General features: G+C 45.8%; 1 protein-coding gene across 3 annotated transcripts in view; it reads left to right on the top strand.

The window, feature by feature from the left end:
* LOC135383958 (neural cell adhesion molecule 1-like) overlaps window positions 1–20588 on the top strand; it is a 341204-nt gene that overhangs the window by 216869 nt on the left and 103747 nt on the right. For all 3 annotated transcript variants that reach the window (XM_064613233.1, XM_064613234.1, XM_064613232.1), the window contains exon 2: window positions 14088–14423. In XM_064613233.1, the coding sequence (XP_064469303.1) occupies window positions 14088–14423 (336 nt within the window). The remainder of the gene's footprint in view (window positions 1–14087; window positions 14424–20588) is intronic.

Raw genomic sequence — 20588 nt, 5'->3', positions numbered from 1 at the left:
TAAAATGAACTTACAGCCGAGAAATTAGTTTTATTTTTCTACGTAATATCCAGTTGGGGGGCACTAATGCACTTGTCCCAGCGTTTCACGGGGGCTTGGATGCCAGCAGCGTCGAAATCCTTACCGGCGCGTAGCAGCCATGATCGGACTGCATTTTTGACCTTGTCGTCGCAGAAGTGGCGGCTCCCAAGGAACACCTTCAGTGGCCCGAAGACATGGAAATCGCTAGGGGCGAGGTCTGGACTGTAAGGGGGATGTGGCAGCAACACCCAGCCAAGTTCCTGTAAGGTGCGTGTCGTGAGATGCGCGGTATGCGGGCGTGCATTGTACTGTAGGAGGAGGACTCCGTTCGTGATGAGGCCCGACCGCTTTTGCTTCAGCGCCTTATGCACATCCCTGAGAACCACCAGCATTATGCACTATTGATCGCACTATATGCACGATTGATATCGACACATGTTATCCGTCGGTCCTTGAGGATCAGGCGCTCCTCAAGTTGGATGTTCTCGGGAACTCTGACACTGGGCTCTGAGCCGCCCCGGCCGGGATCGCCCAGCGCTGATGTACGGCCGTCTCGGAACCGTTTGCACCACTCAAACGCTTTGCTGCGGCTAAGTGTATCGTGGCCATATACTGAGCCTGAAGTTTTCTGTGAACTTCAGATGACTTTACGCCTTCATTCACGAGAAACTTCATGACAATTCGCTGTTCGATGTGCGCGCTCACCTCGTTGTCGGCCGTCTTGTCCAGCACGTGTCTTCTGTTTTGCACAAACTTTGGACCACCACGTGGTGAACGCGGAGGCCCGTCGCGTGTGAAAATGACGAAAAAGGAGTAGAGCGAGCCATTTGTACACTCAGGAGGCAGAAAGTCCCGGTTTGCTTGAACGCCCCTCGTACTTTAAAGAACTCATCAATGCCTTTCAAATTTAGATCGTATCGCTGGACGTTTCAACACTTGCTAGTGCATGAGATAATCATGTTTCGACTGCTATCTTTAGAAAGCTTTCAGCAAGCATTTTTGCCAAGTGCCAGCTAGAAAACAAGGATAGTTTACACTGATTAATTATGAAGCGAAAGAAATGATTTTGCAACCAAAATTTACGTTTGTATTGCCAATTCGGTACTTGAGTAATTGGAAGGAAAATACAGAAGAAAAGTACTTAAAGTGCAGTACAAAGTACACAGATTGGAATGTGCTATACACATGATCAACCTGCGCCTATGTGATGCAAGGATCCAGTGTACACCATGCCATCCGCCTATCACAAAAGATACTGTCTACTGCGGCCAAGATCTATGCTTTCACAGCACTTCGTACAGTGCACGGCACAAATAGCCTTTCAGTTATTGTGCAGTACAGAATCGTGGTACACAATACCGCTATTTGAAAAGGACAAAAGCCTACAGTAGATGTTTGCACACACCGGCACTGGTGGGAACAATGCAGCTGTCGGGGAAGCGCTGGCTGCTCACCGGCGCAATCCCATGCCAATTTTGCGTCGCAAAATATATGTTTCACGGCTGCAGACCACCAGTATCGTTTAACAACAAGCAAACGGGCGAGAGTAGCGCCGTTGAGACGACTGCTTCACAGAATCGTTCCAAATTTTTCATTCGTGAATAAAAAAACTGGGATGGCCCGGCCATTAGAAGAACTGCTTCACCCCTTCTGGTCTTATTCATAAATGTGTTTCTTAACAGTCCTGCAGCCTCACCAATGGGTACAGCCCTGTGGCTCGAGAGACACGCAACACATTGCGATAGAGCGCGATTGACTTTCTGCAGGCGTTTCGAAGAACGCTTGGATTAATGGATGAATGGATGAATACTTAGAGAAATTATGAAGATGGTAGTCCCACAAGTGTTGGAACCTGCTGCTCCACGACGCTTCAAGCTGACTCGGCAATCTTTTGAGATTGAAGGAGAAAATAAGGGGAAAAATGACGATTATGAAGAACAAAAATGTGGACGGGATCGACATAACACTTGTGCCTTGCGAATATCCGGATTTTTCGAACATCGAAGCAAATACTGATATGTTCGATTCGAATTTCGGTATTCGAATTGCGAATCGAATCGAATGCCTCTTCCATACCGAATATATTCCAACAGTTGCCGCGCAAAAAGCCACGCAAGAACAAGCAGTTAATCTACAGCGAAACTGCCTGAGACATTGTTTAATCGCACTTTCTTAAGTCAAAACGAGGTGGAGCAGCAGTCTGCTTCCTCCTCGTTTTCTCTTGGGGGCTTTTGCTTTGTTGAGTGCATAGCGCACAGAATGTCCACTACCATGGTGGCGCAAAACAGGGTGCAGCTATACAACAAGCATGCGAACGGGGCGCGGAGATATCTTTTTATTCCAGCCATCAAAGTAGCGAGCGAACGACTATTCTTCGCCTATAGTTTGTGGCCTTACCGTGACATCCAGGGACAGTCTTCTGTCGGATCACGTAGAGCAGCGAGTGTTTCTGGACGGCAACACCACCTTCTGAACGCATACTGATTTGTATACCGCCTGCGAATTAAAATACATCTGTTCTCTGCTTAGTTTTCCTGCACGATTGCACTTTATTTACGCTTCGCCTATGCGTGAAAACAGTTCGATTTTGTGACTATTCGCTTCGGTTTTCAATCCGCTATTCGCACCGGTCTACATAACACCTTTTGGCGTCGTGAGAGTGTTGTGCTGTTGGCCTGCACTCCGTCGACAGACTGCGCAGCGTCCACTTATGGCTCTTGTCGGAACCGAAACTGAACCCGTACCGAAAACCGCTAAAACCCCGTATTTTTCGCTGAACCGGAACTGAACCGAACCATTCTCGCGTTGAACCGAACCGAAACTGAACCGAAATAAATTTAGGCGGTTACCTGTTCGCGAAACGGTTCAGACGTAATGTGCGTAGTGAGAGTTCAGAACTACGATTTACACTGGGGATTGAGCAGTGTTGCCAAACAAATTTGAAACCGAAACCGAGCAAAACAAATCTGCAACCCAAGTGCGCGAGGTATTTCCTCCTCGCCGCTATTGCATTCATTCAGTTGTGTTAGCTTTTTGGTCTTCCTTTTGGCAGTTGTAGGCTTCCTTGTACGCGATTTTTGTTGTCCAGCAACTTCAAGTTTTCATTTTGGGCTCTGGAAATAACAGCCAGTCCCTGAGCGGGATGTAACAGGATATATACGATGAGTGAACATGGAGAGTACAGTATGCTACCGTAACGTTGCACCTGAAATGCAGATCTGTAACACGCACTGTTGCCGTGAACCACTGCTGTGTCGGCAACAACAACAACAACAAAACTACATTTGTGTTATTTGGTATTCGTAAGGATGTGCTTGCTTTTAACCCATGGCAATCTGCTTAAAATTCACTTTCCTGAACCGGTTCGAACCGATATTTTGCGCTGCTGCGGAGCTGAACCCGAACCGAACCAATATTCCTGAACCTGAACCGAGCCGAAAAAAAAAAAACGCTTCCGATCCCAGCTCTGGAGTACCTGGCCTGCTAAGAGGTATCTGCGCGGCCTGTGTGTTTTTCCCCGAGTTTTCCTCTGACGCTATCAGGCAAATGCCGGCAAAGTTCTCTGGGAAGTCGGCCTAGGCCGCACGGTTCTTCCAGAGCAACATGACCCCACATCGGCAGACAGATCGCTCGGCAATTACGAGACACCAATACTAACGAAGAAGCGAACGCGCTACATCACAATATTTTTCTCATCTAACACAAACGTCATCAATACCAAGCAAAATTAACTTTACGTTAAAATACAGATGATTGTGTATGGCATTTTTGGAGAAAATACTGAACGGCTGACTTTTCAGATGAGACGTGCAAAACAGCGCTCAGGTTGACCGTTTCTGTTATTCACGTAACTTCTGTACACTTGCTGGGAAACATTGAACCATCCTTTGCGTACAGGAAGGCCGCCATGACGATATCACCGCTTTCTTTTTGTACATGTGCTACAAGCGTCTGTGGCTCGAATGGGGTTATCTAAGGTTTCACCCAACAGGGCAAGTCGCTTCGCTCCAGCGTTCATCAATCTCCATACAATGTTACCGTCCACTTTCCCTTCCCCGCTTTTGTATTCCTTGATGCACTGTCCTTTTTATATGTCGCTTTATTTCCCCCGTGGAACCACTTACTTCCGACGTTTTCTTCTACCCACTTCTTTCCCGCGAGAGCGGTTCGCCCTTTATGTTCGGCGGTTCGCCAATGACCATCTTTGACGCATCTCTATGAGGCAGCCCGTCACCTTGTACCGTCTCAAAAATGATGGAGGACAGAATTAGGTGTATATCCCCGCATGGCGTCCGACCAACACTACGAAAAAGAAAAAAAAGAAGAAGACAAACTACAAAAGAGTGAGGGACAGGATATCTTTATGAAAACGGTTGCCTGAGGTTGCACACGGCAAAAGGCACTTGTGTGTACCTCGATGCAAGGACGTTGAAATATTTATGATGCAGCCTATGGCGTGGTACACGCGAATTGTGTCTCAATTGAACGCGTGATGCCGTGAAAGTAGTGAGGACACCCTTTTCACTGTGAGAATATTGTCTAATACGCTAACGTTTTGTATTACGCTCGTCCTTCAGCATCTCCATGTATGTCGTTGCTAGTCAGGCCTCTAGGTCCTAACGCAGAGAACCTGTAAAAAAAAAAAAAAAAAAAAAGAATGACAGAGACTACCTGCGTGTGATATTGGGAAGGGGCTATGTTATGTGACACATTGACCTCTTATCACTTTATTCCATTGATGATGATGATGATTGAAAGATAAACAATCCATTACTATCGATGAATTAATCAGATTGTCTTTTGTCAAGCATGTACGGACAGATAAAATGGTAGAGCCTTACTGTTCGTTTCTGTACTGCCTTTCATATTGTACGTTACGTCAGAACGGCAGTTGACTTGAGAAACAGACTCGGTGCTTCATAAACAGAGCAAATTTTAGTTGTTCTTAACATTTCCCTTATTCTGGGGCAATATAACTCTTCAGGCTTAGGCAATTGTTCCCAACAGCTAGCCTGAAGCAGTTGCTTGCATTGTTATATTCTAGAGAGTTAACTTGTTCGTCAGGTGTCAACACGGTTTAATAATTTAGTAATTTTGAAACTGAAGATATTCGACAGATATGTGTCTGGTTGGCTAGAAATCTAGGGTCATGCTGAAGCTCCAGCCAAGCTCGTACAGAAGGGGTCACAGCGTTTCGGAACCAGCTTGGCCTCTTCTTCAGGAGTCACAGTGGAGTCTAGGAAGCAGCATGTTTCATACTTGGTGCATCATTGTTCTTGTGGTCGCGTGACACAGCGCGTTGACATATACGCCCTTTAGGGTCCCTACGCAGCGGCTCGGGTTTGCAGTTGTGGACTAGATATGCCATGACTCAATCGGAATAGACGTCATAGATTTTGATATCATAGGAGAAGAGATAGATCGTCATAGACTTTGATCATGGCCGCGTCAGTGACCTTGAAAGTGACCTGCCCAGAAGGCCCCTGATTCAGTCATGGCATATCCAGTCCACAACTGGAAACCTTAATCGCTCCATAGCGATCCAACCGGGCATATATGTCAACGCCATCTGTCACGTGACCACACGAACGATGATGCGCCGAATATAAAACGTGCTGTTCCCTGGACTTCAGTATCAATCCATGAAGTAGCCAAGACGGGTCCGAAACGTCGGGACCGCTTCTGTACTAGCTTGGTTGGAGCTTGAGCATACGTCCTTAGTAGTTTAGCTTCAATTTTTACCTTGTAGGAACACTTTATCTACATAATGGCTGAGCTGGGCACACTCCAGTCTTTTTTTTTTTTGTGATGTCCTTACTTTGTATTTGCTATGAAGTGAAGTGCCTCGGGATGTCAAGATGCCTCAGTGCGTCCTAGCGACGAAACTCCCCGTTCATCATCTCCTAATGAAGTTTTTGCTGTTGTTGCCTCAGGACGAGAGCCGCTGATATTTCGAACAGAGACTCTTCTTTTGGGCGTCTCTGTTCGAAATATCGGCGGCTCTCGTCCTGACGCACCTCCCTCCGTACTCCCTTACCGGTTCGCTGGATTTCTACCTGTCTTTGTATTTGTTAGTTTTTTTGTTAGTCTTCGGTCTAATTTTGTGTTCGCCATAATGATTATAAACACTTTCTCCGTCTAATGTTATTACTTACCTCAATACTCGCAGTTGCTCTAGGAGCTCTCCGCTTCATTATCACGGCCATACGAATCACGACCATTCCATACGGATGTCGGTTACATCTGTCCCGATACTACAGAAGTACACAGAAATAGGTTTCGCTGCGAGCAACCACCCAAAGGTGCTGCATGGAAGAAACTGATAGTATAGGGATACTATTAGGCATACAGTAGCACCGAGAGCGGATTAACCGCGGGTAGGTACTGCTTGGAATGACTCGCTGAAATTTTCGCTTACTCACACATAAGAACCGCGAAACGAACCGTCATCATTACTTCGTACTTATGCCCAGAACACGGACACAGCCGTATTACAAGCGCCTTCATTTCACCAGCTTCAAGAGCGCATTTGCACTATTTAGCGATGCGGCAGTCGCGGCACGCTTGGGAAAAGGATTGGGAATGGTGCAGCATAATCAATGACAGTGGGGCAGCGCTGCTCGAGCTAGTTAAGCCGTATTCCACGCGTAGGATGGAGCCCCCACGACTTTTACAACTCACAGCAGAAGGAATAATCTCTGGGTGCGCAAGGAAAGTGACACCGCTGAACTCACTCAATCCCGCCGTCTGGTGACGCTCGCGCAACGAAGGAAAGGAAAAGGCTTCAACGCAAAAGCACAAACACATATCCTCTCCAGCATAGACGAAAGAGTCTTTCAATATCGAATTTCACAATTATAAGAACAACAGCTCAACGACATATCCGCTCTGTGGAGACACGTATCGATTCAACTTGTGCGGGTGCAGTTGCGATGTTCCAGAACCCTTATTTGTGTGTCACAACGACATCATCCCAACGCCGATGACGAGCATGAGTTCCAATAAGAAATTACTTTTGGTAAAGGAGGTAATTTCCGGCAAGTATTTAAGAGCTCGGGGTAAAAGGAACCGATGAATGTTTAATCTTGGCAAAAAAGGACCGGAAAATAAAGGCTGATTAATTGATCGAAAAAGAAAAAAAATAGGGAGATGTGAGTCCTACGCCAGAGCGCGTAAATAGAAGAGAAAGCAGGGAAACGCAACAAATGCAACTCCAAGATGTCTATTAGGCATTACAAAGAACAAGCAAGGTCCAACTAATGACCATGCAAGCAACATTTAAACATACAAACTCAACAGTTAACCATATCTCCATATTTTTATTTCTCAATCAATCAATCAATCAACAGTTAGCAAGACAAATAGTTCAAAAGTTCATAGACCAAATACACCAAAGACCCTCCTCAACGCACTTTCACAATGTACCCTGTCCTTGGGAGAGTAGCTGAGAAAGACGGAGACTTGCTGCTAGAGACTGATTGCTACCATCCGTGCTTATTGTCAGAGCTATATTCATGTTGTGTAAGGCCAGTAAACTCTGACTAAAACCAAGAAATAAAACTGAGTTGACGTTGGTGTGGAAATAATTACCATATCATTGTAAAAATTGCCTATTTCTTATTTTCGATTCAGAGGTTCCAATGCCCTGGTACGCAAATAGTCAATGTTTCATAAAAATAGTTTATTTTGCATTGTTGACTTATTAGGTGAGTTACCACAGGGTGAACTTATCTTCAAAAACGTTTGTAGTTCGCCACTCACCGAATTCCTCCCATTTTCTAGAGCTAAAGAGTTCTTACGGGTGCGTAATGCCATCAGCTGATGTGCGCTCACTTGCCGAGGTGCTTCTTTATATTCACCACATTAGAAGTACGCGTGAGGTGTGAAGCTCCTGTTCTCGCTTCTGGCCTGTAATTCCTAAACTAGATGAAAACTTATTTCCTGGAACCCTTGATCAAAATAAATTACATGTACTTTTCGCAAACCGTGTTCTATAACGATTCCTGACACAGCGTCCGTCGCCACAATACATGCGAAAGTACAAACGACGGCGTGTCACGCACCAATCTACAACGCGACTCAGCCCACCGGCACAAGCGCGGCACCACGAAATCCAGCAAAAATCTGGCACCTTGTTAGAGGAACCAAGACGTCCCAACAACACACGTCACCAGCACGCCTTCGAAAGAAACGCTTAGTGAGAACGATCAAGCACCCTTAGCGCGCTCAGACATATCGATCCATGTTCACTGTGCCTTTCCTCTTCCTATGCACCAACGCGGCGACAAAGAAAAATTGCTGTTTTGCAAGAAAGTGAATGATATATCCTCTCTTATTCTTCGAATCGTTTTTTTCTTTTTTTGCTTACCTTCTGGAAGACGGGAAAAGGAGCGCAAAAACACAAACACAGAGGAGAAATACAAACAGCAGTTTTTCTAAGGTGTTCACGCTGGAAACCGGAGCGGTTTGCAGATTCCTAGGCTGAAACGCATTCTTATGGAAATTCTGGGTGTCTGGTTGCTCGGCGCCTGTTTGCCAAAGGCGTTCACGCTGCGCTGTCGTCTCTCTCAAGTAAACTTATCCGGCCCCCGAGGTTGCGATTGCTCTGTCAGTGCCTCACGTTGCCTCATGTATTTTCTCGTCACCGAGATATACTCGTATGTAAAAAAAGTCTGTGTTGCACGGTTCTGCACGTCAGTTGTTGCCGTCGTAAAAATATTTCGCATCACAGTTTTAAGTTCCTTATCCAAGCGATAGGTAGGACTCACAGGAACGACATTCTCATGCGTGTACCCGTCTGTCTATTTTTTTTTTCTGTTCTGTTTTTATGTTGCGGGTTCTGGCAAGGTACAAGTTGCTTCGACACACGATCTTCCGCGAGGAATGCTAAGTACGGCGTGCCGGCGCATAGATTTCAAGCGCACGTTAAAGAATCCTCAGGTTTGTAGAATCATCCACAAGCCGACAAATGTCGCGTTAAATACGGAATAAAATGTCTTTGTCATCCCTATCAACCTGAAGTGTCACTGCTACGTACGTTTTGGGACATCCTGCTGCTATGTGCCCGTCTTGATGACACTTCTTATAACAAACAACGTTTTTTTTGTTTTTTTGTTTTTTCAAAAACTTTCGCCTTTGCCCTTTCATCGCGCCCCTCCTGTTTCTTCTGTCCCCCTTTCGCTAAGCCTGTCGGCCGCTCTCAGGACTGTTTTCGCAGGTGCGCTCCCTTTGTTCCCGTTTTTCGACTGGTCTTTGGCCTACTTCTCTCGGCAACTTTGGCCTCCTTTGCGTCTAACCCTCATAACGAGACGTACTGATCTGCGTGGTCTTCAGCTGCCTCAACTGTGTCTACCCCAGACTTATCTCGAGTCCAATTTCTAATGGTTTCTTGGACTTCTAGGTATGATTGTTCCAACGCAATTACCTCTACAACGTTATACGCGTTTCAGAAAGCATCCGCACTGTTTAGCCATTCGCGCAGGTTTGCCTTAATGCTGAACGCTCTACCGGCAAAGCTCGTCTCATTCCTTCCCGTGCCATCGCGGAACCTACACCTGAACGCTTTGGCAGAAAGACGGAAGCGCTTCAACAGCCGCTTTACTTACGCCCTTCGCTTTACTTACGCGTAGTCTTTCGTGTCTTCTGCAGAAAAGCGAGCTACACTGTCCGCCACCTCACACGGGATGAGTGTCATAAGCCTAGCGAGCCAAGTTCCTTTCCAGTGCACTTCTCTTTCGCGCACACACTTGAAGTTGACCAGAAATAGCGCAATATCTTGGCCAATCTTGAAGGACTCCAGAAGCCTGGACATGTCTAAGTTCTCTGCCCTCGAAACCGGCTTACTGTTTGCTGAGAGATGTGGCGCCTGCTTACGGAGCTCGAGTTCTAGCTTCATGTTCTGTAGCTCGAACGCCTGTGACTGTCTCATCTGTTGTAACTTTTACCTTCTCTAGTTCGAGAGCCTGAGATTCCTGCTTCTGTTTTTCCTTTTGTTCCTGTTTCGACTTTTCTACGGCTGTGAGGGTTTTATTAATCTCATCCTCCTCGACTTCAGCCAGAAGAATTGCCTCAATAACTTGCGCCTTCTTTGCCGTACTGTCTATGGGTATCCTAAAATCCTTGCACACACGTGCAGCAAATCAGCTCTAAGGACGCTTACCGAATCCATGATGCAGTTACGTCGCGTTTCGCTCCTGTCCTAACACACATCTCTCGTGCTAAACGCAAAACATTCAGCTAGTACGATGAGAGGGACCCCAGGATAGAATTGATAACCCACAAATATATTCCTGGCCAAATGGGAATAAAGCGTAACCGTTTACCAGCTGCATCCCGAAGTCGTGGATCCCATTCCGTCGCGGATCACCACTTGTTGCGAACTGCCAGACTGTAGCGAGGTTGATCCCCAACACCCTGGGCAGAAACGTCGGCAGTCGCAAGAAGCACAACGAAATGGGAAGTGTATTTACAGGAACGTACAAAATATGAAATCTGGATTAGCAGGTGTGCGTGTCAGCTTATGTAGCCGATGCTCCATGGGAAAGAGGTTACCTCCGGACGTGGTTCTCGGAACAAGACCTCGGTCTTCCCCTCGTGATCCCTCAAGAGTGGGTTGTCGCTTGGTCGGGGAAATGGCTCACCGATGGCAGGCGGACGGGCAAACAAAGCACAAGATGGCTGGGCAGATGACGTTCCCATAGCCGGACATAACAGCACACGTGAGGAGTGTGCCTAATAACGGATAATGCGTGTTTCAAGGCGGAACTTTGATATCTGCAACGAGAACTCACTACTTCCACTCAGGCCTGCACCGGACCAGAACTGGTGAAATCTTCATCCAAGTGCTCCTCTCTTCGTTCAGCCGCATCCAGACGATGCCTAGCAACAAATTTCAAATTTCAATGTACAACATTCAACTGTAAAGCGCTAACGCCCACAAGGAGCGAGAAATCCCTGTTAAATTCCACGCACGGGAAAGAAGGAATAATATATATAGTGGAAGACCGCATGATCGTTGCGCAACGAAATGTCCCAGCTTAATAAAGTAGGAGTCGGTGGCCCGAAAGATGCCTCAGAGGCACTGGAAACGTATCCGCGCCTGAGGTCTCCATAGCAACCAGCGCAGAGTGGATGGATTTTCCTGGGAGGAACTAAACCTTTCGCACAAACATAACTTCTTTTGGGACTTAGCACGAGCGACACAGCTGTACGCGTGTGTGTGGACTTAGGAGTTCTGCTTAACGTGACGTTCAATATAGAAGCGGAAGCTATTGGATCAATGTGGAAATTAAATGTACTCATAAAAGTGCCGTTCTATCTTAGCGGCGAAGCCCTCGAATGTGGTATGAGATCGAACGGCAACGACGTCAGTGACGTAATCTATTTGCACTGCTTTCTTCTTTGTATTAACATCCCTTTTCGTTTTTCTTGTTTTTCGTATAGCTATTTGCTTTGTGTTTATTGTTAGGACACTTGAACAGATACACGTTTGAGCGGCTCAGTACCAGGCGAAGTGTGGTATAGGCAAGCTTCAGAAAGGCACAAGGCTACTCTACTGAATCAGCAATGCTGTCAAGGGGTTCAGTTGGGGTCGAAGTATTGTGTTGTTGTGTTGTATCCCGTGTTGGCGACGCGAAGCAGCTGTAACGATGGGCAGCGTGTAGATGTGGATAGATGGAGAGAGGACAGCAGGAAAGGAAGGAGTCGGGAACAGGGTGGGGATTAGTACGCGTCATGGGGCGACTTCACGGGAACTTTGCCGACATTTGTCTGGAAAGTCCGCCAGAAAACCCAGGAAAAAACCTTACACAACCGAGCTGGTGGTATGATTGGAACCCAACGCCTTCCACTCTTCAAGACGACCCTGGCCACCACCATCGAGCGGACGCTCTTTCTGTAGTCACTGGATTACCACGCTGCGGTCGCCATTGTTGCTCCAAGGTCGCTGCAGGAAAGGAAAAGGATGGCGTTACTTTCCCCAATGCAGTGACCTTACATATCCAGTGCCGTGTGTGCCAAAGGAAAGCTGGCCATTAGGAAGAGCCTAAAGAAGGGGCTCGACCTATCAATTGAATTCAGTGTTTATAACTGACTGTTTTTGCCTATGCGAGCCGCCGTGGCACTAAAATTTCCCCCAAAATGGCGGCGTAGTTTGGAACGGTGAAGCGAGTTCATGACATATAACTTCAATTTTGTTACGTAAGGGCACATTCTGTTGCAATTGTCTCGCAAATCACCTTTAAATTACGCTCCAGTGTCCAGTTTGCGTGAAAAGAATATGTTACGTCGTCCTTGTTAAGCCTAGTAAAGACAGCGATCGCAAGCAACAAGCACAAAAAAAAAAGAAAGAAAGAAAGAAGAAAAAACGCGACGGATGCCCAAAAATTTGCAATGTATGACAGACTTTTGTTCACATACGCACCCTTGCTCGTTCTTTGTTTGCTCGTATTGTCTTGATTAAATCTTGTTTTGTTTTATAAATAAAATACGTAAATATAATACATATACTACCGGCAGTCTGTCCCAACAAGCGGTTCTGCCGGCCAATCACTTCTGCTAGCAAACACTGCTGCTGTTCTGCGTCTTTCCGACGTGCCCCTCCCCATCCAGATGGCGTCGGTAAAAGTGGCCGCAAAATCCATTATGTGAGTAGATCGTCACAGAATATCCTATTCAATCCAATCCAATCCAGTTTCCCGGAAATGTCTGCACCCAGTGAATACGGGTGATATTGGATAGCCTGGGATTAATAGCGAACTGCTCGTGATTGGCCAGAGAGCTCAAAAAGTGGGTGTGGGTGGAGCTCCAGAAACAGGAAGGCCCCATTAATGGCGAGACTCCCTTTAGCATACATGACACTGCTTTTATCCACTCGGTCATGCCGCTGGTGTCATGTGGTGCAAACGAGTTATGATTAATCAAATTTTGTCTACTCTTAAGGCAACGGCGTCAACGTTATTTTAAGCTTACTTACGACATGCTTTCTATCTGTATCAATAATGCTCGAGGTTTAGGCTGCTATTAGGCAGTTTTAACAAAACGTTGGTAAGGTTATCGTGCCCATCGGAACCAACCGCAGTCGTGTGACTCAAAACCTTATCCACTGATTGGTTCTGGTTGATACGGTTCGACGCAAGCAACGTTATCAACGGTTTGCTGATACTCTCTACTGTCTCTCTACACTTCGTATCTCTTTCGTTTGTCTTTTTATCACTTTCTATTCCCTATTCACTCTTTCGTTGTTTACAAAGAGATGGCACAAGCGGAAGTTGTCTAGGTTTCCCAGCGTCAGCGGCTGCATGTGGCGCCACGCCCTGTTACTTATTTCAGTTAAACCCTTTAACTATTCGTAAAGAATGAAAGGGTTTAACTGAAATGAGTAACACTAGGGCCATAGTGGGCGTGTGTTCACTGCGCAATTGTACACGGACAAACAAACGGAACAAATAACAAGTACGGAAACAGTAAAGTGATGGCATAAATACAAGCTATATCTATTACATAGATGAAATGTTAAACATGCTACACGTGGCCAAGATAAGCATTCGGGTTTCCCAGGCATATCGCTGCGTCCTGCGGTATCTCATTCAAATTTTCGATGGTTCTCACAACAAATGAGCTCTTCAATCTGTTAGTGCGAGCGTTATTTTAAGTGATGCTTACGTCGGGTATGTCTGGTTTGTGTCTTGGATAAATACTGGTCGGGGAGTATGCCTAACTTGTGGTTGTGCAGTAGGTACACAAACTTAAGTCTCGCCCGTTTCCTTATCGAAAGAGTAATACATCTGGTTATGGTGCACCCGTAAGTGTTGTTACAGTGAAAACGTATTTCGTTCAGTTTGTACATTCTTCATCCTCAAGGATTGTGATAACAACCAGAAGCTAACGGTCTCCCTAATCTACCAGAAAGCCACTAAGCACTGAATGCGAAGTAAACCCCGAAGTGTTTGTTCGTGGCGCGAACGACCGTCACTTCTTGGTCACACAATAGCAATGGAATATCGTACAACTTCCATGCCACTGATAATATGCATTGGCTAATTGTTGCCTTTTTTTCTTTCTGACAGCTTCAATCCTCTACACGGCGGTAATCCGCGGAAAAGTGGCGCTGCCGTGCGACATTACGCCACCGTCCGCTGACGACGCCGTCGCCCTAGTGTTGTGGTACAAGGACGAAGGCCCTGCGCCCATCTACACGTTGGACGCCCGGCGAGGCCACTTGGACCAAGCCAGGCAGTCCGCCGTTAGTGAGCTGGGAACAAGAGCCTACTTCAACATGATGAACCGGCCGGCCTTTCTGCAACTGGACCCAGTGGAAGAAGACGACGCTGGAGAATACCGCTGCCGGGTAGACTTCCGTAAGGCACGGTCTGTCAACACCGTCATCAATCTCAAAGTCATTGGTAAGCCTCTCTATGCATGCAGAGTGTAGGAATTAGTATTGAGGTATGAACGCAATCGTCGGCGTAATTTGCGCGATGTGCTGCTCAACAGCATTTCGCTTGAGCGACAATCAACATCGGTGAAGCCAAAGAGCAAAAGACGAACGACCCACACAGGTAACACTACCAGCGTGTGTCGTCCAGGGTGCCTGGATACTACATCCCACTGTGTAGTGTGCAATCACCCTTTGTAGAAGCGAACGCCGCAAAGCCGCCATGTTTACACCCACGCTTACCATGCGGGAAAGCTGTGTATCGATTTCACCCACTTTTCTAAACCTCCTCTGTTATCTATCTATTCAATTCTAAATTGTAGTGTTAGCTAAGCGTATAGCTACACTTTTGTGAGCGCATCGGGGCTTTGCGTGGGCGTAAAGATGGCGAAAATTCGTAGCAGACGACACGGTTGACTTCACCCTACACAGAGGGAGCTAGTATTCGGGCACCCTAATGTCGTTGAGCTTTGCTTTTAGCGCTTAAAATAGGCTTCAGTAGCGATCGTATTTAAGTAAGTGCCATCAAATCGATATACCCATGTCCGTGGCAGGCTGTCAGATATTTGCCTCAAGAACACAAAAGGCACCGAGGCGATGCGAACAGAAGGTCGCTGCCAATGGGTGCTACGAAGTAAGGCAACCATTTGTTTCCCTGCGCCTTTTCTTCTGCTGTAATGTTTTGCCTTTCCATTTTAAAACCGCAGCTCCTTTTGAATGCAGAATGCATTCTACAAACAGCGAGATAGAGTCGGACAATGCCCGTGTCCGTAACGGTATCACGTGATGCGCTCGCGTTGGTCCAACTCTCCACTTCTCCTTCGGCTGCATTAATGATGGTGCGATTCGCTTGCTTCCATCTCTTTCCGGCTGTATCTGTCCGAGCAGAATACTACCTAGCTCTGTGTAGCGTGAAATCACCCTTTGTAGAAGCGAGTGCCGCAAAGACGCCCTGTTTACGCCCACGCTTGCCATGCATGAATACTGTGTACCGATTTCACCCACTTTTTCAAACCTCCTCTGCTATGTATCTACTCAACTCTAAACCTGCTGCGCTGTTGGAATGAAATGCGATGATAGTGAAGCGGGCCGTCAGGGTCTGCTAACATCGTCCAGTTCCGTGGCGCTTCCAGTGGCTGTAACGTGAAGCAAAAGCAAGAGTGCTTCGCCTTCAGAAACGCGCAAAGAAGCGTTACCACTAGCATGCAAAAAATGAACAAAGAAAAACAAAAATTTAGTTCCGCGCATATTGACTTTTTCATTTGCAATTATTATATTTTAACGCGTAAGAACTGGAGCTGCAGGCGCCCTTAGGGCAGCCACCTAGCTCCAATAGACCACAATCCAGTTAAACTTATCTTGCAACCGAATAGCCTATATATAGAGTACGGTAGAACGTATATTCTACAAATGCAGGTTCAGTCGGGATGACCAAAGACCTGTATATCTATTGCGACATAGGTGCATTGCAATGTTTGCTATAATGACTGACTTGCCCCGGCATCTTTCAAGATGTGACTTACGCGTACTACTTTTCTGTTAGTATATACGTAATTTTGGTATACGTAATTTTGTATAACTGAGTTCTAGTTGTTTAGAGGTAAATCTACTCCGATTACCAATTATCATAGTGGCGCTACGAAACCTCAGTGATGACGACGATGATTATGAAAAAAAGAAACCTCAACAATTCGACTCGGGCACTTTCTTTGTTTAGAAATATCTCGTTACACCACTATATTCATACCAAAATGTACCCTAAACCGATATCGTCTCCCATTAGAGCATGCCTACCATCGTGTGGCACGGCGTACGAACACTGCTTATTCATGTTGTGCGTTCTACAAATAATCAATCCTTCTTATGATATGAATGTAATCCCGAAAACCGCAATTTAACTAACCGGAATTAGGCACGCAAGAGTTCCTTACAAGTTTTCGTCGTCTGCTTCATACCGCAAAAATCCCGCACATTATATCGTACGGCGCCTAGCAATTGTTCTGCCACCCATAATCGCTTGCGTCCATCATTTCGACTGCCGCCCTGACGCTTTTGTACTAATTCTGACGAAAACGTGTAGTTTTAGTTTCTTCGCTTTGAATATTTCAGGAGGGATGTTATTAGCCTGGCGTTTTTTGAGTGTCACGTCATTAAATCTGTATTATGCAGGCTAAAATCCTCGTGTCCGGAATTAGATTTTCCGTTAGACGGGCGCAAACTCACGTTCTCGTCGTCTAATGACCCTTTGTTCCCTTTTGTGTGTGACACGCATAATTATTTCGTGCGACGGCTGCAACGGGATGTCACTACCGGAGCGTGATATAAAGTTACAAAAGGGTGTCCAGAGTTATCGCGCGAGCATGGCCGCTATTCTCTACGATAAGGTGTCAAAGGAAGTTGCATGCAGTGCCGTGCGAAGTGCAATTTGCGCGCCTTATAATATTCCTGTATTCGCCATTTACTCAATTTTCAACGTCACGAACGTTGTACACCTTTCTACACGTGCTTCATATCGCCTCGAGTGCGACTAGCTGCTAAAATACATCGTTTCATTGAGAACTGTTGCAAGTGATTTGTCAAAGCGTGAAAACAAAAGGCACAAATGTCTCTTAAGCTTTTTGTGTCACACAACTGCTTCTATAACGTCAGTATCGTCAATCGAGATGCGAAGCGAAATCAGTTTATGTTGAATGATGTATGCCTTGAACATGCCTTGTGTCACTCTCGCAAGGCAGAGCGTATTATTGAGAAAGAAGGCTTATCGTATTATACTAATGTAATATCGATGCAGTAATTTTTTACGGTTACAGCCATGTGTCACTTAGACGTATGAGCGCCGTGCAATGTGTGTGTATACAGGGTGTCCCAAAAAACATGCCACTGAATTATAGTAAAAATCTACACTGCCTAGAATTATGCGGTCAACGGCATTGTTATTACTAGGTTTTTACCACCTCGTGATGTGAATGTCATGTAGCGTAAGTTTAATTATGTAAATTTTGGCGAACTGAACTCCGAAATTTTCTAAGTAAATGTCACTTTTTTACCTCACCAATGTGAATAGCGTACCCTGTTTACTCAAATTAATGATGATCGACGGGGATATTGAGGAGCTATCCCATCTGAAAAAATAGCCGAACATCATGCTGTACGGCTCTCCCAGAGGATAGCGCGCGAAGAATCTTTCAGCGCAATCGTTGTCATTCCGACGAAAGGAGGTTGGACACCCTGCCCGCACCGGCATCCCAGAAAGAGGCAACACAGACATGGCTTATCGCGTCCGGCTTCCGCTGGGATCATGCCTTCCCTCTCCCAATTTGAGGAACTGTCACTTTTTCTACGACTGACAGCGATCGCGCTCAAAAAGTCGTCGTGCGTTATGCTCGGGTGATCAGAAAAAAACGTGATGTTCGGCTATTTTTTTCTATGGGATAGGTTCTGAATGTCACTGTCAATTATCATGAATTTGAGTAAATTCGGCACGCTCTTCATATTGGTGGGGTAAAAAGGTAACCTTTACTTGGCAAATTTCAGAGTTCACTTCGCAAATATTTACATAATTAAACTTACGTTACATGACTTTCACATCAGGACGTGTCAAAAACCTAGCAAGGATAAAAGCCGTTGACCGCATGATTTTAGGTGGCGTTGTTTTGTAATTATAATTCAGTGACACGTTTTCTGGGACACCCTGTATGTGTTCACAACGTGTCATAAATTCCCCCATAGCAATACAACGATGTAGTAGTTGCAATGCAACAAGCACTCTCGACATTCCGCGTCTTCCCCGTTAGGATTAGACTAGACAAAATATAAAATGTAGAGTCGCAAGACCCTCTTTTTTTCCCCGTTTACAAGGCTCTAAAGCGTTAACCGCCGATGTTAGCTTCAAATTAATTCGATTCCGTGATCTACTGGGAATCAAGAGGGAAGGTGACCGCGAACGTTGGAACATCGATGGTGTGTCACGTGGATAGGGCTGCATGCGTAAGAGCACGCCGTGAAAACATAAATAAAAAAGAACAAAACAAAAACAAAAACGGACACTGCACTCCGTCAGAAAACGCAACACAGAAATCCTATACTTTGAGAAGCTACTATAGTGCTCGGAAACCTGGTGTTCATCTTTATCCTTTACATATTTTTATAAGAACGCCATGAGATCACCATAGATGTTGTTTCTGCAGTTGAGTTATACGGCCAGGCGCACATCCTCTCGAAGAGGCAATCCCGCTCACTTGGATGGCAAAATTGGACTATGGATACTCTTAATGCGTTTCAGGATTTAAATGAAATGGAACGGCTTTCAACGAGGATTGTCTCCGATTGTGCTATCTTGTTTTTTTTTGCGCAAAATCCCCTAATTAAAGAGTTAATTAATGTACTTGAAGAAATTGTTCATCTTTTAGTCTCTCTTCGAGAACACGTCCGCCTGCGGACGAGGTTGCAAAGGGCAGGTCGAGTGCTAAGGGCTCGAATGCTCGAGTCCCGAAGCTGATGACGATTATGTTCACAGGCGCGGCCGGCAATTTGCGCCAAGGTCGGTTTTCGCAATTTTTTTCAAGCTATTACCATTATAGTAGTGAATGCATTTTGCAATAGAATGGGGTAAATCCGTCTCTACCTGTTTTTGTCCGAAAACGGTGAGGTTGACTTGGCACATTTCAGAGTTCAATTGGGAAAATTCAATTTCTCGCGAATTAAATTTGATAGAACTGCTCGCAAGTCGTGACAAAATCTCCCCCGAAATAAATAGCGTTGACCCCATAATGTTCGGGGAAGTAGATTTCTTCGTACGATTTTTTTTTATCCCGTTATGTGAACCACCCTGCACATTTTTTTTTAAACACGGGATTGGGAGAAATATGGTCGAGGGCACAAACCCCATTCATATCTTCCTACAGGTTGGACAGAGATATGACTTAATATATGATGCGACTGGCGATAAGGTTCCACCACTGAAACGAATGCGCGAACGAAAAATAGATCGAAAATTGGACATACAAAACGAAACGTATCTTTAGTTAGACCCGCAGGGAACCGGCAACATTTGCACCCGCATGTTTTCCGAGAGCGGTTGTAAAGAAATAGACGGCGGAAGACTGAAAATAAAATACAAAGTAAACCACACGGAATTGCAACAGCGAACTCAATTTTGCCTTCAACGTCCATTCGGAAAGGGTTTGCTCAAAGCTAACGAACAGGAGGCATTGAGATGCATGGCTGTAAGCGTGAACATTTTTTCCTCTTTCCTTCCGTTGCCCTTCTTCTTGCTTCATATCATATTTCGTCCCGTGATGAGAGAGTGGCCGTGCGCTTCCACAAATGCTCGCGTCTCCAGTCGCCAGTCGAACGAGTCAGTGGGGAATTGGAGAAGCGGCAATCCGTGATTGCTAGTGTAACGCATTCGCTCGGGAATATTAATATTTTATGTCCCGCTTGTAATCTGGAACACATGTGCGCGAACAGAGTTTGATACTGGGAAAATTGAGACCGTAATTTTGAGAGCGATATACGAACACCACTATACGGGGGAGGACACCAATTTGTTGAAATCACGCGCGCTTGGAATACTGGACGAGGATGCTGTCGAAAGCAAATTCATGGGAGTCAAATATGGCATCCGCGAAATATTCGAGCTTCACGTGGAACTTTTCATGATTGTGAGACCTTCTTAGGATTTGCAGTGGTCACCAACATTTCACTGGCATTTTTCAACTGCGATCCCCCTAGATTTTCACAGAAGAGTAACAATGTCATAATGCAGCGGTATACCGCTATGTTCTTCTTGTTCTTGTCGTTGAGAGCCCTCGACTCAACATGCCCTGCAAAATCGTTTGTAGTATAATGTCACACACAATGGCATGCACTCTTCCTACAGTATTCTCTCATACGTAATCCTTCACGTGCGGAACTGTTGAGGAATCTGTTGTGGAAGACGCACGAGGACCACACACCCTGTGTAGTCCTCGGTCTCGGTGTTTTCCGTGTGTTTCTATCATATACCCTCGTTCTGCAGTGCAGCATTTAAGTCCTCGTGCGTCTGAACCTGGTGAAGCAGGAATAGTTATCAATTGGGGTGAATTTTCTTGACGGCAATCGGCCTTGCGAGAGACACGCAATCGACTAATGC

This window comes from Ornithodoros turicata, chromosome 2 (genome assembly GCF_037126465.1).
Source record: "Ornithodoros turicata isolate Travis chromosome 2, ASM3712646v1, whole genome shotgun sequence".
Taxonomy (NCBI): Eukaryota; Metazoa; Arthropoda; class Arachnida; order Ixodida; family Argasidae; genus Ornithodoros; species Ornithodoros turicata.
This window is presented reverse-complemented; position numbering and strand designations above follow the sequence as displayed.